Source organism: Vulpes lagopus, chromosome 16 (assembly GCF_018345385.1).
Source record: "Vulpes lagopus strain Blue_001 chromosome 16, ASM1834538v1, whole genome shotgun sequence".
Taxonomy (NCBI): domain Eukaryota; kingdom Metazoa; phylum Chordata; class Mammalia; order Carnivora; family Canidae; genus Vulpes; species Vulpes lagopus.
In genome coordinates, this window is record NC_054839.1 from 12,723,438 (window position 1) to 12,742,359 (window position 18,922).

At 42.3% G+C, this 18,922-nt stretch overlaps 1 protein-coding gene across 1 annotated transcript in view; it reads left to right on the top strand.

Moving 5' to 3' along the window:
* SLC15A1 (solute carrier family 15 member 1) overlaps nt 1–9,942 on the top strand; it is a 51,314-nt gene extending 41,372 nt beyond the window's left edge. Inside the window, exons 19-23 of the mRNA XM_041731269.1 lie at nt 5,634–5,741; nt 5,857–5,968; nt 6,508–6,651; nt 7,738–7,845; nt 9,014–9,942. Coding sequence (XP_041587203.1) covers nt 5,634–5,741; nt 5,857–5,968; nt 6,508–6,651; nt 7,738–7,845; nt 9,014–9,202 — 661 coding nt within the window. The 3' untranslated portion in view covers nt 9,203–9,942. The remainder of the gene's footprint in view (nt 1–5,633; nt 5,742–5,856; nt 5,969–6,507; nt 6,652–7,737; nt 7,846–9,013) is intronic.
* Nucleotides 9,943–18,922: the final 8,980 nt, after the last annotated feature.

Below are 18,922 nucleotides of genomic sequence, written 5' to 3' on the forward strand. Positions count from 1 at the left end.
TGTGTCTCTGCCTCTCTCTTCTCTCTCTCTGTGTGTGTCTGTGTGTGTGTGTGTGTGTGTCTCATGAATAAATAAATAAAATCTTAAAAAAAAAATCTATTCATGATCACCAAAGATTGGAAGTCACTCAAATGATCTTTAGTGGGTGATGGATAAACAGACAATAGACTATATAGTACATCCATGCAACAGAATATTACTCAGAAAAAAAGAAACTATTGCTTTACAATAATATAAATGAATTTCAAATGTATTATGTTATGAAAAAAGCCAGTCTCAGAAAGTTACATATGTACTGTATAATTCCACTTACCTGGCATTCTGGAAGTGGCCAAAAAAAGATAAGGATGTGGGAACAGATTAGTGGTTACCTTGGGTTAGGCATGGAGGAGAAGTTTGGCTATGGGTCAGCATGAGGGAGATGTGGGGGCGAATAGAACTAGTCTGTATCCTGGTTGTGATGGTGTTTCTCTGAAACCAGACATGTGTTAAAACTCATGGAACCATACACCAAAAAGCCAATTTACTGTAAATACACTTTTTAAGTAAGATTGAAAAATATGAACAAGTTGGGGGAGAAATAAGTGTAGGGCTCCTATTAACCTCAACTCTTATTGCCAATCTTTGTTCCCCTGTGGCCACTCATTAACCATTTCAGATTTTAGCTTTTACATTGTTAATATTTGTAATATTTATCTTTGTGTGTAGTCCCTGTGCTAGGTCAATTCTAAAAATGATTAATAAACAGGATTTACAGGTTGACTATAAAAATATTAGTCACAATGTAATAAAAGTCTGAAAGGGAAGGAAATGTAATTTTATATCCTTAAAATATGTCCACATATGGAAATGTTCTGAATGTCAAAATTTATTGGAATATCCTAATACCCTGAATTATTCAGTGGTACCATTGTCTTTATTTATTTTTAAATTTTATTTATTTATTAGAGACACAGAAACAGAGAGAGAGAGAGGCAGAGGGAGAAGCAGGCTCCATGCAGGGAACCCAACATGGGACTTGATCCCCGGTCTCCAGGATCACACCCTGAGCCGAAGGCAGCGCTAAACAGCTAAGCCACCAGGGCTGCCCATACCATTGTCTTTATTTTTTTTTTTCATACCATTGTCTTTAAACCAAGGTTTTCTTGCACAGCTTTTGTGTTTTCCTGTAACTCACTTGGCCTCTTGTTGACCAAAGCATGAGCTTTTAACTCCAGGGTGATCCAGAGAATGAATCCAGGGAATTCACGTTCCTCTTTGAGAACCAGCTCTTCAGCATCGTCTTTGACATAACCAGGGCATTTGCTCTGTAGTCCTATGATGCCACTGTCCTCCTAGAATTTTCACTATTGCCCTTTCTTTCTTGAATTCTATGGTATCTTCCTCGGACACCTTTCTTGTTTGGCTGCAGACTTGTGCTCAAATATCTGATCAAGAAAAGCGTGAGGTAAATTGCAAGTCCTTGCTTGCCTGAAAATGGTTGTCTGTTCTCATCGTTGGTTATAGGGTGGCTGGCATTTTCTTCCCACAATTCTGGAGGCTCGTCCCTATTGACATCCAGGCCTTGTTCTCTCTCTCTCTCTCTCTCTCTCTCTCTCTCTCTTTCTCTCTTTCACACACACACACACACACACACACACACTCACATACACACACACACACACACAGCATCTGCCACTCTTTGTAGTTGATTTAATTTTCCTTTCACCAAGCTTTGGGTATTTTCTTTCTCCTTGGTATTCTCACATCTCTCTGTAGTATAACTACATATGGGTAGTAACCAGCAGTAGGTCCTTTTGATTTTTGGTTCCATCTCATTTTCTTTGTTCTCTTCTGTATGAGTTTGTGAAGACTGCCATAACAAAGAACCACAGCCTGGAAGACTTAAGCAATAGAAAAATATTTCATCATAGTTCTAAAGGCTAGAAGTCCAACAACAAAGCATTGGCTGGGTTAGTTTTCTCTGAGGCCTCTCCCCTTGGCTTAGAGATGCCCATCTTCTCTCTGTGTCTTCACATGGCCTTTCTTCTGTGTGTGTCCTAATCTTCTCTTCTCATAAGGACACCAATGGGGCGCCTGGGTGGCTCAGTCAGTTAAGCATCTGCTTTCGGCTCAGGTCATGATCCCAGGGTCCTGGATCAAGCCCCACATCCTCAGCAAGGAGCCTGCTTCTCCCTCTCCCCACCCTCTGATCATGCTCTCTCCCTCTCTCTCTTTCTCTCTCATAAATAAATCAAATCTTAAAAAAAAAAAAAAAATGACACCAATGATCTTGGATCCATCATGACCTCATTTTACCCTGTCTCCAAAAACAGTCACATTCTGAGGTCCTGAGGGTTAGGACTTCCAACATATGAATTAGGGGTAGGGGGGTAGACACAGTTTAGCCCATAAGATCTTCCTTTCTGTCTTCTGGATTGTTCCTCTGTCCTGTACACATGCACATACACACAACTGTCCTAGCAGATCTGGAAAGAAATCCTCTGATGATGGTCACCTGGCCCTTTCCTGATCTTTGTGTCTGAGTCTGAGTTAGAAGTGCATCTGGGATGTCCTTTGTGGCTCAGAACCATCATTTTGGTTTCTTCAGAAATGTCTCCTCACTTTAGAAACTTTGAACAATTTAATTCATGGTATCCTTTCTTGTTCTGGTGCTATGCTAAAGCTTCATTCTTCTTTAAATTGTCTTTGTTGAGGAGTATCTGGGTAGCTCAGTTGGTTAAGGGTCTGCCTTCAGTTCAGGTATCAGTAAGTTGCAAGACTTCCATGACCTCCTTCAACAAAGCCCTTTAAATAAAGTGACAGGGAAACTTGGGTGGCTCAGTGAGTTGAGTGTCCGACTTGATTTCAGCTCAGATCATGATCTCACAGATGTGAGATTGAGACCTGCAACCAGCTCAGTGCTGAGCATGGGGCTTGCTCAAGATTCTCCTCCTCTCTGCCCCTCCCCCTATCTTGCGCACGCTTGCACACACATGCACACTCTCCCTCTCTCTAAAAAAAATAAAATAGTGAGAATACTTGGGTCAAAAATTGGTTGAGAATTTGATATTGATCTTTCTCATGAATTTTTTATCATTATGGATGGCTACATACATATATGCTTACCATGTTCTTGAGCATGTTTTTAAACTTATATTATTGTACTGTATATGTTCTGTAATTTTATATTATAAAATATATTATGTTATAAAATATAATTTTAATATTTATCCATATTATGTATCCCTTATCCACTCACTTAAACCACTATACAATATTCCATTGCATGCATATACCACAATTTATTTATCCATTCTTTTCTTCAAGGAAATTTAGGTTGCTGCCATTTTTCCAAACAGTGCCCCAGTTCACATTCAAAATGGGTTTTTTTGTCCACACATATGAAATTTCTCTTGAGAGGTGGCCTTTAAAACTTTTATCACATCCAATAAAAATATTTTGATATTTTTATACTATATTCATAATGCATGAATATAGTATCTGTTATAAATTATATATAATTATTATATATAATTATATATGCACAAATTAATATGTGCATATAAATCATTTGAAATATATTAAGAGAATGAGAAAAGTTAAAAAAAACAATATTTTACAAGTATTTTTATTCATTAGTGATACAAAAAGCATTAAGGTAGATGATATGATTATATATGCTTCATTAGTTTCTATAAGCTCAATTTAAGATTTAGAAAAATCTCTGCATAGGCTTGGTTTTTAAGTTCAGTTTGTATCAGTCCTTGGTTTTCATGACTGTCTTACTGAAAGAGATACTTCGAGGAGGGAATATGGGCAGTGCATAACTGACCATAGTAGATTTTTAAAAATTTCTCCACTTCAAGATAGTTATTGAAATGAAGGGTTTATTGAAATTATTGTGGTGCTGGGACAACTGGATGCCTACATACAAAAGACTGAAGTTGTACCCTACCTTTGGCTCAGGTTATGATCCCAGAGTCCTGGGATCAAGCCCCATGTCAGGCTCCCTGCTCACGGGGAGTCTGCTTCTCCCTCTCCTCTTTGCTTATGCTTTCTCTCTCTCTCAAATAAATAAATAAAATATTTTAAAAAGACAGCCCATAGAATGAGAGAAAATATTTGCAAATTATATATCTAAGAGATTCCAAATACATAAAGAACTCTTACTGCTCAGGAGTAAAAAGACAACCCAATTTTTTAAATGGGCAAAGTATTTAAAGAGATAGTTCTCCAAAGAAAATATAGAAAATATATTGTTAATTATTGGGAAAAGGCAAATCAAAACCACAATGAGATACCAGCCCACACCACTAGGCTCTAACCAAAAACCAAAACAAAAGCAACCAAAAAATAGACCATAACAAGTGTTGGTGATGATGTGGATGAATCAGAAGACTTTGACACTGCTAGTGGGAACGTAGAATGATAAAATGATGCAGACACTTTGAAAAACTGTTCCTCAAAAGGTTAAACATAGTTACCTTATGAGCCAGTCATTTCACCCAAAGTTGTCCACCCAGCTATTAGGCTCCTGTTGACCTGCGTCAGGGTTCCCTTTTCTGTGGTAAGCACCTATCAGACTACACCAAGTCAAATGCCCAGGGACTCCAGGGCCTGAGCTTAATTCAGAGAAATGTTCTCCCAGTAATTAGAATTTGGCCAATATTTCTTGTTGCCACAAAGCTGGTGAAATTTGGCCACACAGGTTAAATGGTTCTCTGCAATACTTGGATATACGATCTTATTACTTCCCATTCTTTAAATTGGATAATCTGCAGAAAGCTTTCCTCACCTCTCTCGTGGAAGGAAGAAATCAATTAGTCTTATTCGGGGCAGCACCCTTCTATAGCCTGTAGTGTCAGGGTCTTCTATAGTCTGAAACTTTTAAGGAAGGGATCTAATCACCTGTCCATACTGTCGCTATCTATATGGCCTTTCGAAGGAAAGCAATTCAATTGGCTCCATGTGAATCTTAGGAATAGGGGAATTTTCAGCAACTGGAGGAAGCCATGGGAGCTAGCACCAAGTCCTGTGGGTGCTACACTCCTACCTGTATTCTAATGTGATGCCAGTCACCATCACTCCAGGTCCTGCAGACACAGACTTCCCTGCCTGAGGCGAGCTCCCCAAAAGTGTCTCTGGTTGCTGTATTGGCCCTCTTCTTCCTCTCCACTCTTTGGGCTAGGGCCAAAGGACAGAACATGGCCTTCCATCCCCAACCCCAGAAAGAAGCCCAGATGGAGACTGTTAGGGTACTAAGCAACTTCAACTTTTGGTCCTTCACTGCTTTAGTTCTGAAGCTCCTGAGCAAGGAACACAAACCTCTGCCTTCTTGAAGGGGAGACCAGCTCCTATTTCAATCCATGCTAATATCCCAACATACCATTGCAATAGCTCATAATTACAAAGGACTCAAAACAGCTCAAGGCAGAAGACTGTGGCCAGTTCTTTTGGGTGTGTTCTCATGAGTGAGTGAACAAGGGCAAACCTAGGGTGGCTTCCTTCTGCCTTTATAAGTCTAGAAATCTTCTATAAACATCTTAAATTCCTTACAAAAGAGACCATAGCCCAAGTTCAGGTGCACATGCTATGACCTAAAGCAAAATATCCCATAGTCCAGTCACAAAATCGATGGTTTTCTGTTTCAGATTTATAAATAGTCTTAATGAGAGCCTCAACATCACCATGGGCGACAAAGTTTATGTGAATGTCACCAGTCACAATGCCAGCGAGTATCAGTTCTTTTCTTTGGGCACGTAAGTACTCATCTTGGACACTGTGCTCCAAAGTTCAAGGATTTCAAGTCTTTTTCTATACATTGAAGCTGTTAATACCAGGAAGGTTCACCTATTTTATTCTTTCTTTCCACAGAAAAAACATTACAATAAGTTCAACACAACAGATCTCACAAAATTGTACTAAAGTTCTCCAATCATCCAACCTTGAATTTGGTAGTGCATATACCTATGTAATCGGAATGCAGGTCAGTAGGTCATTCTATTGGATCAGAAGTTCTACTCAAACACTTAGGACCTGGTAATGACTTAACTGGGATAGTGTTAGTATCTGTGTTTTAAATGGGCTTAGAATTCATTTGCCACTAATTCCTTAACTTATCATTGACCTAAGTTGGCTGTTATTTTTAGAATAAAAATAAACAAGACTGACTGACTCTGACTTAAAAGTTCACATTGACCTGTGTTTGATGCTTCTCCATAGACTATTTACATGGACTTACGAACTTTTAGTTCAAAGAGATGGCAAGGTTTTAAACAAACCTGACTTCCAAACTACTCTCTGATTTAAGAGGAAAATGCTAGTGAACAGATTTTCAAATTCCACCAAGGCCATTTCATCATGAGGATAAAATGCACAATTGCATATTGCCACTTAAATTGTGTACTTACTTGACAAATCCTTTGACGTGATCTTACAAGTCCAAACTCCATTTGCCTATTTGAGCAATTTTTATTCTAGAAGCAATCTCCATTTTAACTTCTCACTTTTGCCTTTGTGGTTTAGAGCACTGGCTGCCCTGAATTGCATATGTTTGAAGATATTTCACCCAACACAGTTAACATGGCTCTGCAGATCCCGCAGTACTTCCTCATCACCTGCGGCGAGGTGGTTTTCTCTGTCACAGGACTGGAGTTCTCATATTCTCAGGTCTCTTGGTCATTGTTTCTATCAACCCCTCCTCCATACCCCCACCTTCAAAAAAATGGTGCTGGGACTTAACTTCAATAAATGATGTATTTATAGTTTAAAAGAGTCTAGAAAGCATTATGATGTCTTCCACCAAACAAGGTTTTTGAGATCCCCAAGTTGTGTCTTTATCGAATAATAATATGACTCTGTTTAGCATCTTGAGTGCATGTATCATATGACTCTGCATTCCCACATCATATGCTAGAGATTTAGAGTCCTAAGTGAGAAAAACTGTATTAATGACCATGACCAGAGTCATGATAGGCAGCAGATTCTATATTCTGAAACAACTAAATGATACCAACTGTTCATAATAGTGCTCATTTCTGGGTAATATCCTCATAATCATTAAGGCTCAGTTGAGATCTCTCCATAGCTACGAGTAAACAACACTACTCAAGTCCTAGCTTTTAAAAGTTAAAATATATTATTGCTTTCAACTGTTAAAGATGAGACTAATGAGGCAAATTTTGCTGGTACCTGAATTAGAGCTTAGTTTCTCAATTATTTTATCAAAATAGAGTTAAGGGCACTGTGGCCCTACAATGCCTAGCACCTTCAAGTCTTGCAGTAAAAATCTTAAATATGTTAGACAATCCCTTTCTGTGATGACCTCACAGTCTAATAAAATGACTGTAATCATAGGTTACAAGAGAGGTTTGGTGACGTGGCAGGGAAGCTCATAGAAGATCGAGCTTCTGACCCAGAGAGTAGTCTCCATTTAGGGGAAAGAGAATGGGATGGATGGCTTTACTTGGAAACTCTTCTATAGAAATAGAATTGGTTCATCTAGAGATTTGTCCACCTAACTCAGGACAACAACTTTCTAAGTATGTGGAGAGTGGGAGACAAAGGATTCTTGTATGTTCATACATGAGTGGTTGGGGTGTCTTGTTATCCAAAAGATAATTTTTATATTTGATCCAACCTGTCAATGTGCATTTTTTTGGGTGGACTGCCCAATTAAATGAATTGGTAAGTTGTGTTCTGCAGCTCCACAGTTCCAAACTAGATTGGGTTGACTTTGCTTTTTGACTTCTTCAGGCCCCCTCCAACATGAAGTCAGTGCTTCAGGCGGGATGGCTGCTGACAGTGGCTGTTGGCAACATCATTGTGCTCATTGTGGCAGGAGCAGGCCAGTTCAGTGAACAGGTACGAGGTGGAGAAAGAAAGTGTCCCATCTGCCTTATGTGTCGGTGGTTGTTATGATGATGCTCCCTAGCCACCTAGGGAGATGGATGGGTCATTTACATGGTCATCTAGGCTAATGGCTGGATAAAACCAGCCGGAGAGAGTGATGACCAAATGGTCTTTTGGCCAGCTGTGTGCCTATTCTTCATATTTCTATTTGGGGTTATACAGTTGGAAAATGACAACCAAAATACTCAGATTGGTTTCACATAGCTAGACCTTAATGTGGTTTACTATCAAAGGAAAGATCTGGGCAGCCCGGGTGGCTCAGCAGTTTAGCATTGCTGTCAGCCCAGGGCGTGATCCTGGAGACCCGGGATCGAGTCCCACATCGGGCTCCCTGCGTGGAGCCTGCTTCTCCCTCTGCCTGTGTCTCTGCCTCTCTCTCTCTCTCTCTCTCTCTCTGTGTGTGTGTGTGTGGTGTGTGTGTGTGTCTCCCATGAATAAATAAATAAAATCTTAAAAAAAAAAAAAAGGAAAGATCTGAGTTTCATTGAATGCAGCTTAATGGCCCCAAGCCAGACACGTTTTCCAGAAAGTTTCATAATACCTAAAGTTAGAGCCATTCTAAGGGTGGTTATAATTTTTCTAGCTAACATAAAATGAGGGCTTCTCTGATACTGAAACTCTCTCCTTCAACACTTCAGCATATGTGTCTCCCTTACCCTATCTATGTCTCCACTTTCCCCTCTGCATCTCATCAGCACGTGTGCTCCTGTTGTGTGCTCATAACCTCAAGATTAACCAAGGGATGATGTGGGGGTCTTAGGACAGTTCAGCACATTATTTTTCCCTCAAGAGTACTGTGTGCTGTTCTGTTGGTTCTCATCCTTCTAGAGGCCTGCTATGTCCCTTAACATGGGTTTTTCAAAGATTTTCTCTCATCTTCCCAAAGTCTTGGTTTCTGCATTTCTGTGCTGTTGAGAAAAAAATGTTATCTTTATACTCGAGTATTCAAGAAAAGCTGGCCATTCTATATCTATGGTAGTAGCCTACCAATTTTCCAACATAGTTTAATCATAAAGTACCTACTACCTAGACATAGCAAGAAAACATACTTACAATGCAGACATTATCATAACCTGTATTGTTTTTTTTTTTTCTTGCTCCAACTCTGATTCCTTCAAAGTGGGCTGAATACATCCTATTTGCGGCATTGCTTCTGGTTGTCTGTGTAATATTTGCCATCATGGCCCGGTTTTACACTTACGTCAATCCAGCAGAGATTGAAGCTCAGTTTGACGACGATGAGAAAAAGAACCTGGAAAAGATGAATGTATATTCCACGGTAACTCCGGTCTCACAGACACAGATGTGAATATCAGGAAGCAAGTGGAGGATGGACTGGGTCCAGGACTTCTGTCCCCTGATGGCAGGACACTCTGATGGAAAAGACTTCCAAATTTTGAATCAGAAAGCTCTTTTCTAAGCAGCCAGCAATGAACCTAAAACTCTGGAAGAAGTCTTTTTTTTTTTTTAAAGAAAAGTCATATTTAAGGCATGCACATACACAAACACACATACATATACATACACACTCATTTTTACAACAATAAATCCATACCTTGCCCTTAACTCCTTTTCTACCACATAAATGAAATTATTTTAGACTAACATCATTTTTCTGAAAGGGTGGCAAAGTGCCATATGGTTTACATTCTAACACTCTGAAAACACCATTAAATGAGGCAAGAGCCAATGTGAAAAGTGAATTTACATGCTTTAGAATGGCATGTAATAAGCACCAGTTAGTATTAACTGATAACTTTACCTTTTGTTTGTTTGTTTTGTTTTTTTCCATTCCCTACCTCTTTTAAATTTTGTGTGACTCAAAAAACCACTCAGGTAAAGGCCAGTAATGATTTTTGGAGTTTCAGTGGTATGAAATACATTCCTGTTTTTAAGAATAAGTGTCTGTGTGTTTTGAGGGTAAGATAAGAAATCCTTAACCTGTATCCCGATTCTAAAAGTTATGTACACTCAATAAAATGTCATCAGAAGTTGATAAAGTATGAACAAAAGCAATGCGCACATACAATAAATTCCAGGAACATGAAATATCTAGGTTTGTTTCTTCCTGGGGTCCTTTTATCCCCTTGGATATAGATACCTATGCTTCTCTTTTATTGCTAGGTTTTCCTTGTGCATATTTATGTACCATCTCAAAGTGTTTTTTCTCAAAACCACCATTTTTTTCTGCTTGCAAAAAATGCTTATAAAATATTGTAAATACTTCATGCTTGATCCATCCTATAGGTATTTATCTTAAGTATCAGACCCAGAGTAGTTCTATTTTGTCACTCCTACAAAATCAAGCAACAGTTCTCAAACTTGTATACAGCTCTAGATGTTGGAACTTGCTTCTGTAATTGATTAGGAGGAAGGGCCCATGGTGGACTTCCAAGATGCTTCATGCGCAAGCTCATCATCACATTGTGGAGACTGAATGAAGGGGAGGCTCAAAACCCAGAGTGAAAAATACAGTGTAGTCTCCAACCTTGCTGAAGACCTTTCCTACCTTTAGGATCAAGCCCTGATTCTCCACTGAGGCCCCTGAGGCTTTTTGAGTACACATCTTTCTCTCTGCTCACACCGATCCAACCAACACTGACTCTTCTGGAATGCATCAAGTTCTCATTTCCAAGTCAGAAGAAAAATCAGGTCCTGACACACATATTCCCTACCTGCCCTTTGCCCACTCACTCTGCCTGGGTGGGTCCTCTTCATCTTCAGGCTTCAGGCCACTTCCCTGGGGAGTTTCCCATCCCCCAGCCTGGCTGTCTTCCCTGTGTGCTGTCTCACACCCCATGGCCTGGTGTGTTCTTACTGTCCAGCTCTGCCTACACTGAAAGCTCTGTGTTTGTGTCTTGTTCTCTGGCACATGGGGGGCCTCGACATGTTACACGAACACTGTAAACCTCAGGCTAGGAGGCACATGATAGAAGACCAGAATGAGCCTAATAAATCAAGTCCAGCGCTCAAGAGTAGCTACAAGAAACTACTAATTTTGCCTGTCCGATCAGTCTGCCATCTGACTTACTTATTGTGCCTCTGACGGAGCAAACTAGAAGCTACTGTGACGAGCCCTTGGTGGTCATTATCTGCTCCTGCCAATAACTGAAAGAGAACTAATCCAAAATCCTCTAAAGATATTCTAGTCCTACCTGCCCTTACAGCTGCTGGGTAACACTGGGCATGTCTCCATCTTTTCAGTTTCATTTCTCCAACAAAGCAAAGAATACCACACAATCTGAGGTTTTAAAAATCCTTCGTTTTAGGGTGGCTGGCACACAATAGGCTCCCAAATATTTGAATGAACTCCCTGCTTTACTCTGATATTAACACTGTAGTATGCTTTGTGTATGAATGGAAATAATTCCTACATGATCTTTGTTGGCCTTGGAAAGACATGAGGAGAGCATGAAGACAAACAGGTGCACTGAGCTGATCGGGGCTGAGTTTTTAGAGTCATCCTCCCTCCAGCTATTATTTGACTACTTCTTCCAAATCTAATCAAGACTGACAGGGGTCAGCAGGGGTGTTCTAGATATAAGACATTGGACAGTAGCAAATGTCATGGGGAGGGGATGCCAGAGGGGAGACAGGTGGCTGAATCAATAACCTGGGGTCTTTTGGGCTCTCAGGTTTTCAGGTTTTGTGAAAACATGTTTTCATGCTCTAAGTTCCGGGCTGATCAATGTACAACCAAAATAGTACACTGACTTGGTCACTGACTGACTGTTAAATACATGGGTCGAGCATGGGTTGGGGAGAGCACCTGGAATGGAAATGCTGGCATTGGAAACAGTAGGACTTACTTCATCACTTATACAGGTTCCTATACGCCCCCACCACCACCGCTATCTAAAAATGGGGTGTGAGTGCTCTTATGAGACTTCTGTTAGCCCAAATGGTGGGAAGCCAAGAAGCAATTAGCATTAATTTATATGAAAAAATTCTAGCACTTCTCGACCCCCAAAATTACCTTTCCTAGACTTTTCTGATACCTACAGACACATTTTGCTAACAGGGACACAATATAAATGGAGATAAAGCCCAGATGCTCACAGGCACAGTTCAAAGCTCTGGTAGCTGGATGCTGTGAAGCTCAGTATGGTCCTCAGGGAAGGAGCTTAGGCTACGTGGCTCTTGCTGCTTGGGGTGCTTGTGGCCTCTGTAACAGCTCACTGCAAAACCAACACTGAATGTTATTTTCGCTTTTCACCTTTTTTTTTTTTTTTTTTTTGTAAAAGTGAAAGCCCTCTTTGGATTTCTGTCTGCTAGCAAAAACAGCTACTAATGTAGGTCTTCTTTTTTTGTTGTTTTTTAAAAATATTTTATTTATTCATGAGAGAGAGGCAGAGACACAGGCAGAGGGAGAAGCAGGCTCCATTGCAGGGAGCCCGACGTGGGACTCAAACCTGGGTCTCCAGGATCACGCCCTGGGCTGAAGGCAGTGCTAAACCGCTGAGCCACCCAGGCTGCCCTAATGTAGGTCTTCTATACAAGTCAAGTGGTATAATACAAACTTTCAGAAAGCAGAGAATACCTGTACCTAAAAGCCAAACTATTTTGAGAAATTTTTATAATATATATGAATCTTTTTCATATTGGCCTATTCTTGTTCTGTTTCCACATTTCTCTTGCTATTTTTTTAATAAAAATTTTGTGGATGTTCTTTCTTTAGGGGTACTAAAATATATATCTCACAGTCTATTTTAGACCTTATACAATTACTTTACTAAATGTCTGTCCAAGTTTGGTTTTTGCTGATCACTTTGCATAAATTTTGTCATACATGATGGAGGATTTTTTGCAGACTCATTTTTTTATATGACAAATGGTAGTCAACATTTATTGGACACTATGTACAGAGCATTAAGCATGCTATCACATGAAGTTTATAAGCATTAATCCTTGCAACAGCCCTATAATATAGATTACTGTTGTTATTCCCATTTCACAGAAGAGAAAACAGCCACAGAGAAACCAAGTAGTCTGCCTACAGTCACATCCATAGTCTGGCTCCAGAGCCCAGACGGCCAGCCACTCCACAAACTTGCCTCTCACTGCCAACATTTCATGGACAGTTTGGATTAACTCCATTTAATTCTTATGATAATACCAAAGAAGGTCTTATTTCCCCCATTTCACAGACGAGAAAACTGAGGAATAGCCAGTAAGTTACTTGCCCCAGGGTATATACCCAGTAGAGGTAGGGTTGGGGAGCTGAGTCAGGGTTTGAAGCAAAGTAAGTGGGAACAGAAGGATCTGCCTCTTAACCACTGGGTTATTCTGTCTCCATTCACGTAGCAAAGTGCAAACACGTGATGGTGAGGGCATTGTGAAGGGGGACCCAGAAAGCCTCGGAGATGCAGCAGTTCCCTTGAATCCCAGGATGGACAGCCCAGGGCTGGGCTAGATGGGCAGGAGAGGCCATATGTTCGGATGAGGCCAAGTGTTGCTTGTTCTGTATCTCAGGCCCAAAAAGATGAGTTAATTCTTGAAGGAAATGACATTGAACTTGTATTGAACTCAGCTGCTTTGATCCAGCAAGCCACAACAGTTAAAAACAAGAATATGGGGATCCCTGGGTGGCGCAGTGGTTTGGCGCTTGCCTTTGGCCCAGGGCGCGATCCTGGAGACCCGGGATCGAATCCCACATCAGGCTCCCGGTGCATGGAGCCTGCTTCTCCCTCTGCCTGTGTCTCTGCCTCTCTCTCTCTCTCTCTCTCTCTCTCTCTGTGACTATCATAAATTAAAAAAAAAAAATTAAAAACAAGAATATCAGAAAATTTTTGGATGGTATCTGTTTCTGAAAAAGGAACAATTCAGCAGGCTCATGAATAAGATTTGAATTATCCAGCTACAGAAACAGCAAGATGCCAGATGATTTTTCAGACTTAATTTGTGATATTTTAAAGATGCAATAAAAGCTATGCTGATTTGGAAATTAAAAAAAAGAGAGAGGCCATAGGTAGGGAGGAGAGAGCCTTAAACAGAAAAGATTTAACACATTGCCATCTTAAAAGGAGCCAGTGCCTCCGCTAAGGACCTTGTGATTTTTTTTTTTTAAGATTTTATTTATTTATTCATGAGAGACACAGAGACAGAGGCAGAGATACAGGCAGAAGGAGAAGCAGGCTCCATGCAGGAAGCCCGACGTGGGACTCAATCCGGGGACTCCAGGATCACACCCTGGGCCAAAGGCAGGTGCTAAACAGCTCAGCCACCCAGGGATCCCTCTTGTGATGTTCTGAAAACAATGGAAACCTCTCCTTGGGATCTGAGTTTTGTGTGCCGCACTTGCCAGTGGGAGTCCCAGCAGTGGCCCCTCAGGGTGTGATTAGCTCTGAAGGATGCATGCAGGGGCCAAGGTCTTCCCGTGCGGGGGGGTGGGGCGCAGGGCAGAGGCAGGAGCCACAGGGGTGGTGGCCGGTCCTGGACAGGGCTGGAGAGAAAAGGAAACAAGAAAGTCACAGCAGGTAGAGAATGGCTGAGGATGTGCAAGCTGTCCTGTATTTTTTTGTGTGTGTGTTTTTTTAAATTGTGGAAAGATGCATATGAAAACACTTGCCATTTAGCCATTTTTAAATGTATGGTTCGGTGGCATGAGGAGCACTCACGTTGCTCAAGCAAATCTTCACACTCACTAAATAGTAACTCCCCAATGCCCAGTCCTCCCAGAGACCTCCAGAAAAATAAAAAGTAATTCTCTTTCCACTTGCCTTCATCCTATGATATGCGAGGGCCTGGCCTGCAGGCTTTCTAGAGATAGACCCAGGCACGCGCAGCATCGGGGGCGGCTGCCTCTCACCTGATCAAAGGCAGTAAAGAGGGGCGAGGGTGCCCGGGCCTGGGGCTCTGAGGTCGTCTGCAGGGACACAGCCCCACTCCATCCCCGCAGCGTGACCGGAATGGCCTTCAGTCTTGCTCTCTTTCCCTCGTCCTGCTAACCTCTGGCAAGTCAGAGCCAGTGGAGTTTTTACTTGACGGAGCATCTGGCTGGGCCCTGGGATAAAGAGCCAAGCCCTTCTGGGAGCTGACGGTTCCGGAGGCAAGTGCGAGCACTTTCAGGGAGCGTGGTAGTCAGGGGACCAGCCGGGCAGCAAGCCTTCGTGCCTGGGGACAGTCCTGTCCTCAGCCTTTCCCTCAACGCTCTCCATTTCGTGAAACTCCTCACCCATACTCTGCCCCCCTTGCCACAGAAGAGAAAGAAGGGAGGTTCAGGCCACCTGCCCCAAAGCTCGGTTTGACCACGTTCCCTGTCACCCGCAAAGGATGCCAAGACCCCTTCCCTACACCCTACTTTGGGGCAGAGGTCTCATTGCCAGCTGCCCCCTGCTGTTCAGCCCGGATTTTAGTCACTGGTAAGACTATACCCTTTGCTGAGTCCTTAGACTTACTGGTCCTTGGGAGGAATTCTCATTATGTCCCACTCAGCTGCCAAAGGTCACACCCATGTGTGTCCAATAAGTATTGAGGACCTACAGCAGGATCCTGGGAGCAAGTGAGCCCTCGGGATGGAGGTAGTGTCCTCGTATGAAGAGGAAGCATGAGGTGAGGCCTCTCTCCTCTCCTTCCTCCCCTCCCTTCCTCTCTGTACCCCAAGCAAAAAGGTAGCTGTCAGGGCACCTGCGTGGTTCAGTCAGTTAAGTATCCGCCTTCAGCTCAGGTCATGACCTCAGAGTCCTGGTATCGAGCCCTGAGTCGAGCTCCTTGCTCAGTGGGGAATCTGCTTCTCCCTCTTCCCCTCTTGCTCTCCTACTTTCTCAAATAAATACATAAAATCTAAAAAAAAAGGCTTTCTGTAAGCCAGAAAACCAAAGCCAACCCTGACGGAATCTTAATCCTGGATTCCTAGCCTCCAAAACTGTGAATAAATGATTTCTGTTGTCTAAGCCACCAGGTGTGCGATATTGGTAACGGCAGTTCACACCGACTAATTCGGGGACTCATTGTCCCTGGGAATATTGACACATGACTTATGAGACTGTATGGAAAGTGCTTGGGCTTCAAACAGTGCGTGGCATATAGTAAGTGCTCTATAAATGCTAGGGATTATTATTTTATCCCTTCAACAACTATCTTTAGTTGCACACCTGCTCCGTGCCAAACATGCGCTAATATACTGACGGTACAAAATAGGCCAAAGATAAACTTGCGCAGTTGACAAGCCTTTATTGGGTACCTGCACCGAATCAAAGGGGTCTAGTTGTGACTGGGTTCATAGTGGAGGCCGTGTCAGAATAGGAGGACAAAGTCAGGCTAGGTTAGTCTCTAGGGGAGTTGCCCATAGGCACTTCTCTCGGTTGTCCCCCAGCCAAAGCCACCAAACCAAGAAGTCACCTCCGTCGCTTCCTGTTCCTAACAAATGGGAGCCTAAGAAGATTGGCACCACCTGGGCCTGGTCAAGTGTCCACAGGTGTTTTGCCCAAAGGCTCTGGCTAAGTCCAGCTGCCAGAATTTCCTTTTGACAAAGCCAAGTCAGGACACAGAGTTCGTCTGGAATTCCCGAGCATGGCCACAAGATGGCGGACAAGAACGTGCTTGGCAATTTGTGGCGCCAACAAAAGGCTTTTGTACATGTCAGAAATGCTTGTTATGAATTTCTCATGCATTCATATCAGAAGGCCTCATCAGATACAGAGTGTTTATTTCTAGAAGCTTCTTTCTTGGGACTGGCGTTAATGGACTTCCATTCTGTCTGGGACTCAGGTATAAATTCCAGTTGGGCCCGCTGTTCCTCAGGATGGCAGGAGGCAGTATAAGGAAGCAACTGGGGTTTTGTGAGTCAGGGAAAAAACTCAGTTATTGAGCTTTTCCTTCATGCCCAACTTTGCATTATTGTACATATTTCCTCTCCACTCACTTATTCATTCAACAAATATTTATTAAGCTTGTACTGTTTTCTAGGCACTGATATAAGCCAGATAAGTAAATATATAACATAATGGCAGATGTTAAGTGCTATGAAGTAAGGGGACACAGACTGGTGAAGGCTGGTATTTTAAATGGAGTGGCCAAGGAGGGCCTCTCTGAGGAGATGACATTTGAGCAGAGACCTGAATGGAATATGGAAGCAAGTCTGTCAAACGTCTAGCAAAAGAACATTCCAGAAGGGGCCCTAACATGAGCATGTCCTGAGATGGGAATATGGTTGGTGTGTTTGAGAACAGCAAAGAGGTCCCTGTGTCTGGAGTGTGGTGAGCAAGGGATGAGGGAGGGGTGACCCAGATTGGTCATGTGGGCCTTGTAGGCCACCCTGGGGACATAGGCCTATGTCAGGAAGCCGTCAGAACAGTAGTTTCTCAATACTGGCTGCCTTTTAGAATCACCTGAGAATTAAACCTTTTTTTTAAAGATTTATTCATTCATGAGAGACACAGAGAGAGAGGCAGAGACACAGGCAGAGGGAGAAGCAGGCTCCATGCAGGGAGCCGGACATGGGACTCCATCCCCGGTCCCCAGGATCAGGCCCTGGGCTGAAGATGGCGCTAAATCACTGAGCCACCTGGGCTGCCCTCAGTTTTAAGTTTCTATGTGAACTTCCTACTGTGGAGAAGGAGAATGCCATTCCCACCAGCTACAAAGGCACACTCGAGGGGAGGATGATGTCTCCATCCTCCTGGCACAGCCATGTTGTGATTTTGGTTAAAACAATGATCACTGTTACAGGATTGTGCTCATGTGAATGGGATTTTCATATAAGCCACACCAGAGGCTGTGATTCATTTTCACTTCCATCCCCCATACCATAGTTTGTTCACCCTGGGGTTAATCATTCCTTTCCAAATTTGCTTATTTTCCTGCAGGTTGTTTCCAAATTCAACCTCTCTCGGCTTAGTAAGCCTCCTCTCAATATGACCAAATACACTACCTGTCCTACCGGTTTCATCATCTTCAAGGGTTTCTTCTAGAACCTCCTGAAGGCTTTGTTAAACAAGAAAACACAGGCCCAAGACAGGGTCACTTGCCTCCAGGACAGCAAACCAAGACTTAAATGCTATTTTAACCTCTGCAGGAGTAGAATTTGAAGCCAATTAATCCGCAATTTTCTGGTTAGTGCCTGTGAGCTGATCTGTGCCTGGGCCCCTCTGCCATCCCCCAAAAGATGAGGGATCAGACCTCATCTGCATGATCAGACCCCCTTCCCTTCCTGCAAAGGAAGTCCACCTTGCCAAAAACAATCCTTTCCTTTCCTGAGCTAATAACTTCTTGCCGCCCTCCCTTTCCTATACAAACCTTTCATTTTGTATGCCCCCTTGGGGCGCCCCACCCCCTCTTACTGCCTTATTCTGAATCACTTCAAGCCAATTAGATCTTCAAATTTACTCAGTTAAATTTTTTTTTTTAACAGATTCCAACCTGGAGGCCAACAAGATCCTTGTAAAAAAAAACTCTTAAAATCCCCATCACCTCTTGACTTTGTTACCTCCCCTAGAGTGTATTTCATGCCCTCTTCTCCCTTACTTATTCCAGTTTTTGGTAGGGGACATTTCTACAGTTGATTCCTGAGAAGTGGACATGGGGAGTAAATTTTTCTAGGGTTTTGCATGTCTGAGAGGTTTTTATTCTAGCTTCCCATTTGCTTTACATTGGGCCAGGTGTAGAGTTCCACTTGGAGTTTTTTTCCCCAGGAATTCTAAGACCATCCTCATCGTCTCTAAGCTTTTCAGTGTCACTTTTGAAAAGTTCAACCCATTCTGATTATTATCTTTCATAGGAAAACTTTTTTTTCTCTAGAGGCTTGTAGGATTTTCTCTTGGCTTCTGGGAGTTTGAATTTCATGGTGACATATGTTGGTGTGAGTTATTTTTTAAAAAATTTAATTCCAGTTAGCTAACTTACCATGTTATATTGGTTTCAGGTGTACAAGACAGTGAGCGATTCAACACTTCTATACATTACTCAGTACTCATCTTGACAAATGCATTCCTTAATCCCCATCACCTAGTTCAGCCATCTGCCCAGGTGTGGGTCTATTTTTTATCTGTTGTGCTATATGTTTTGTGGGCCCTTCCGATCAAGGAACTCC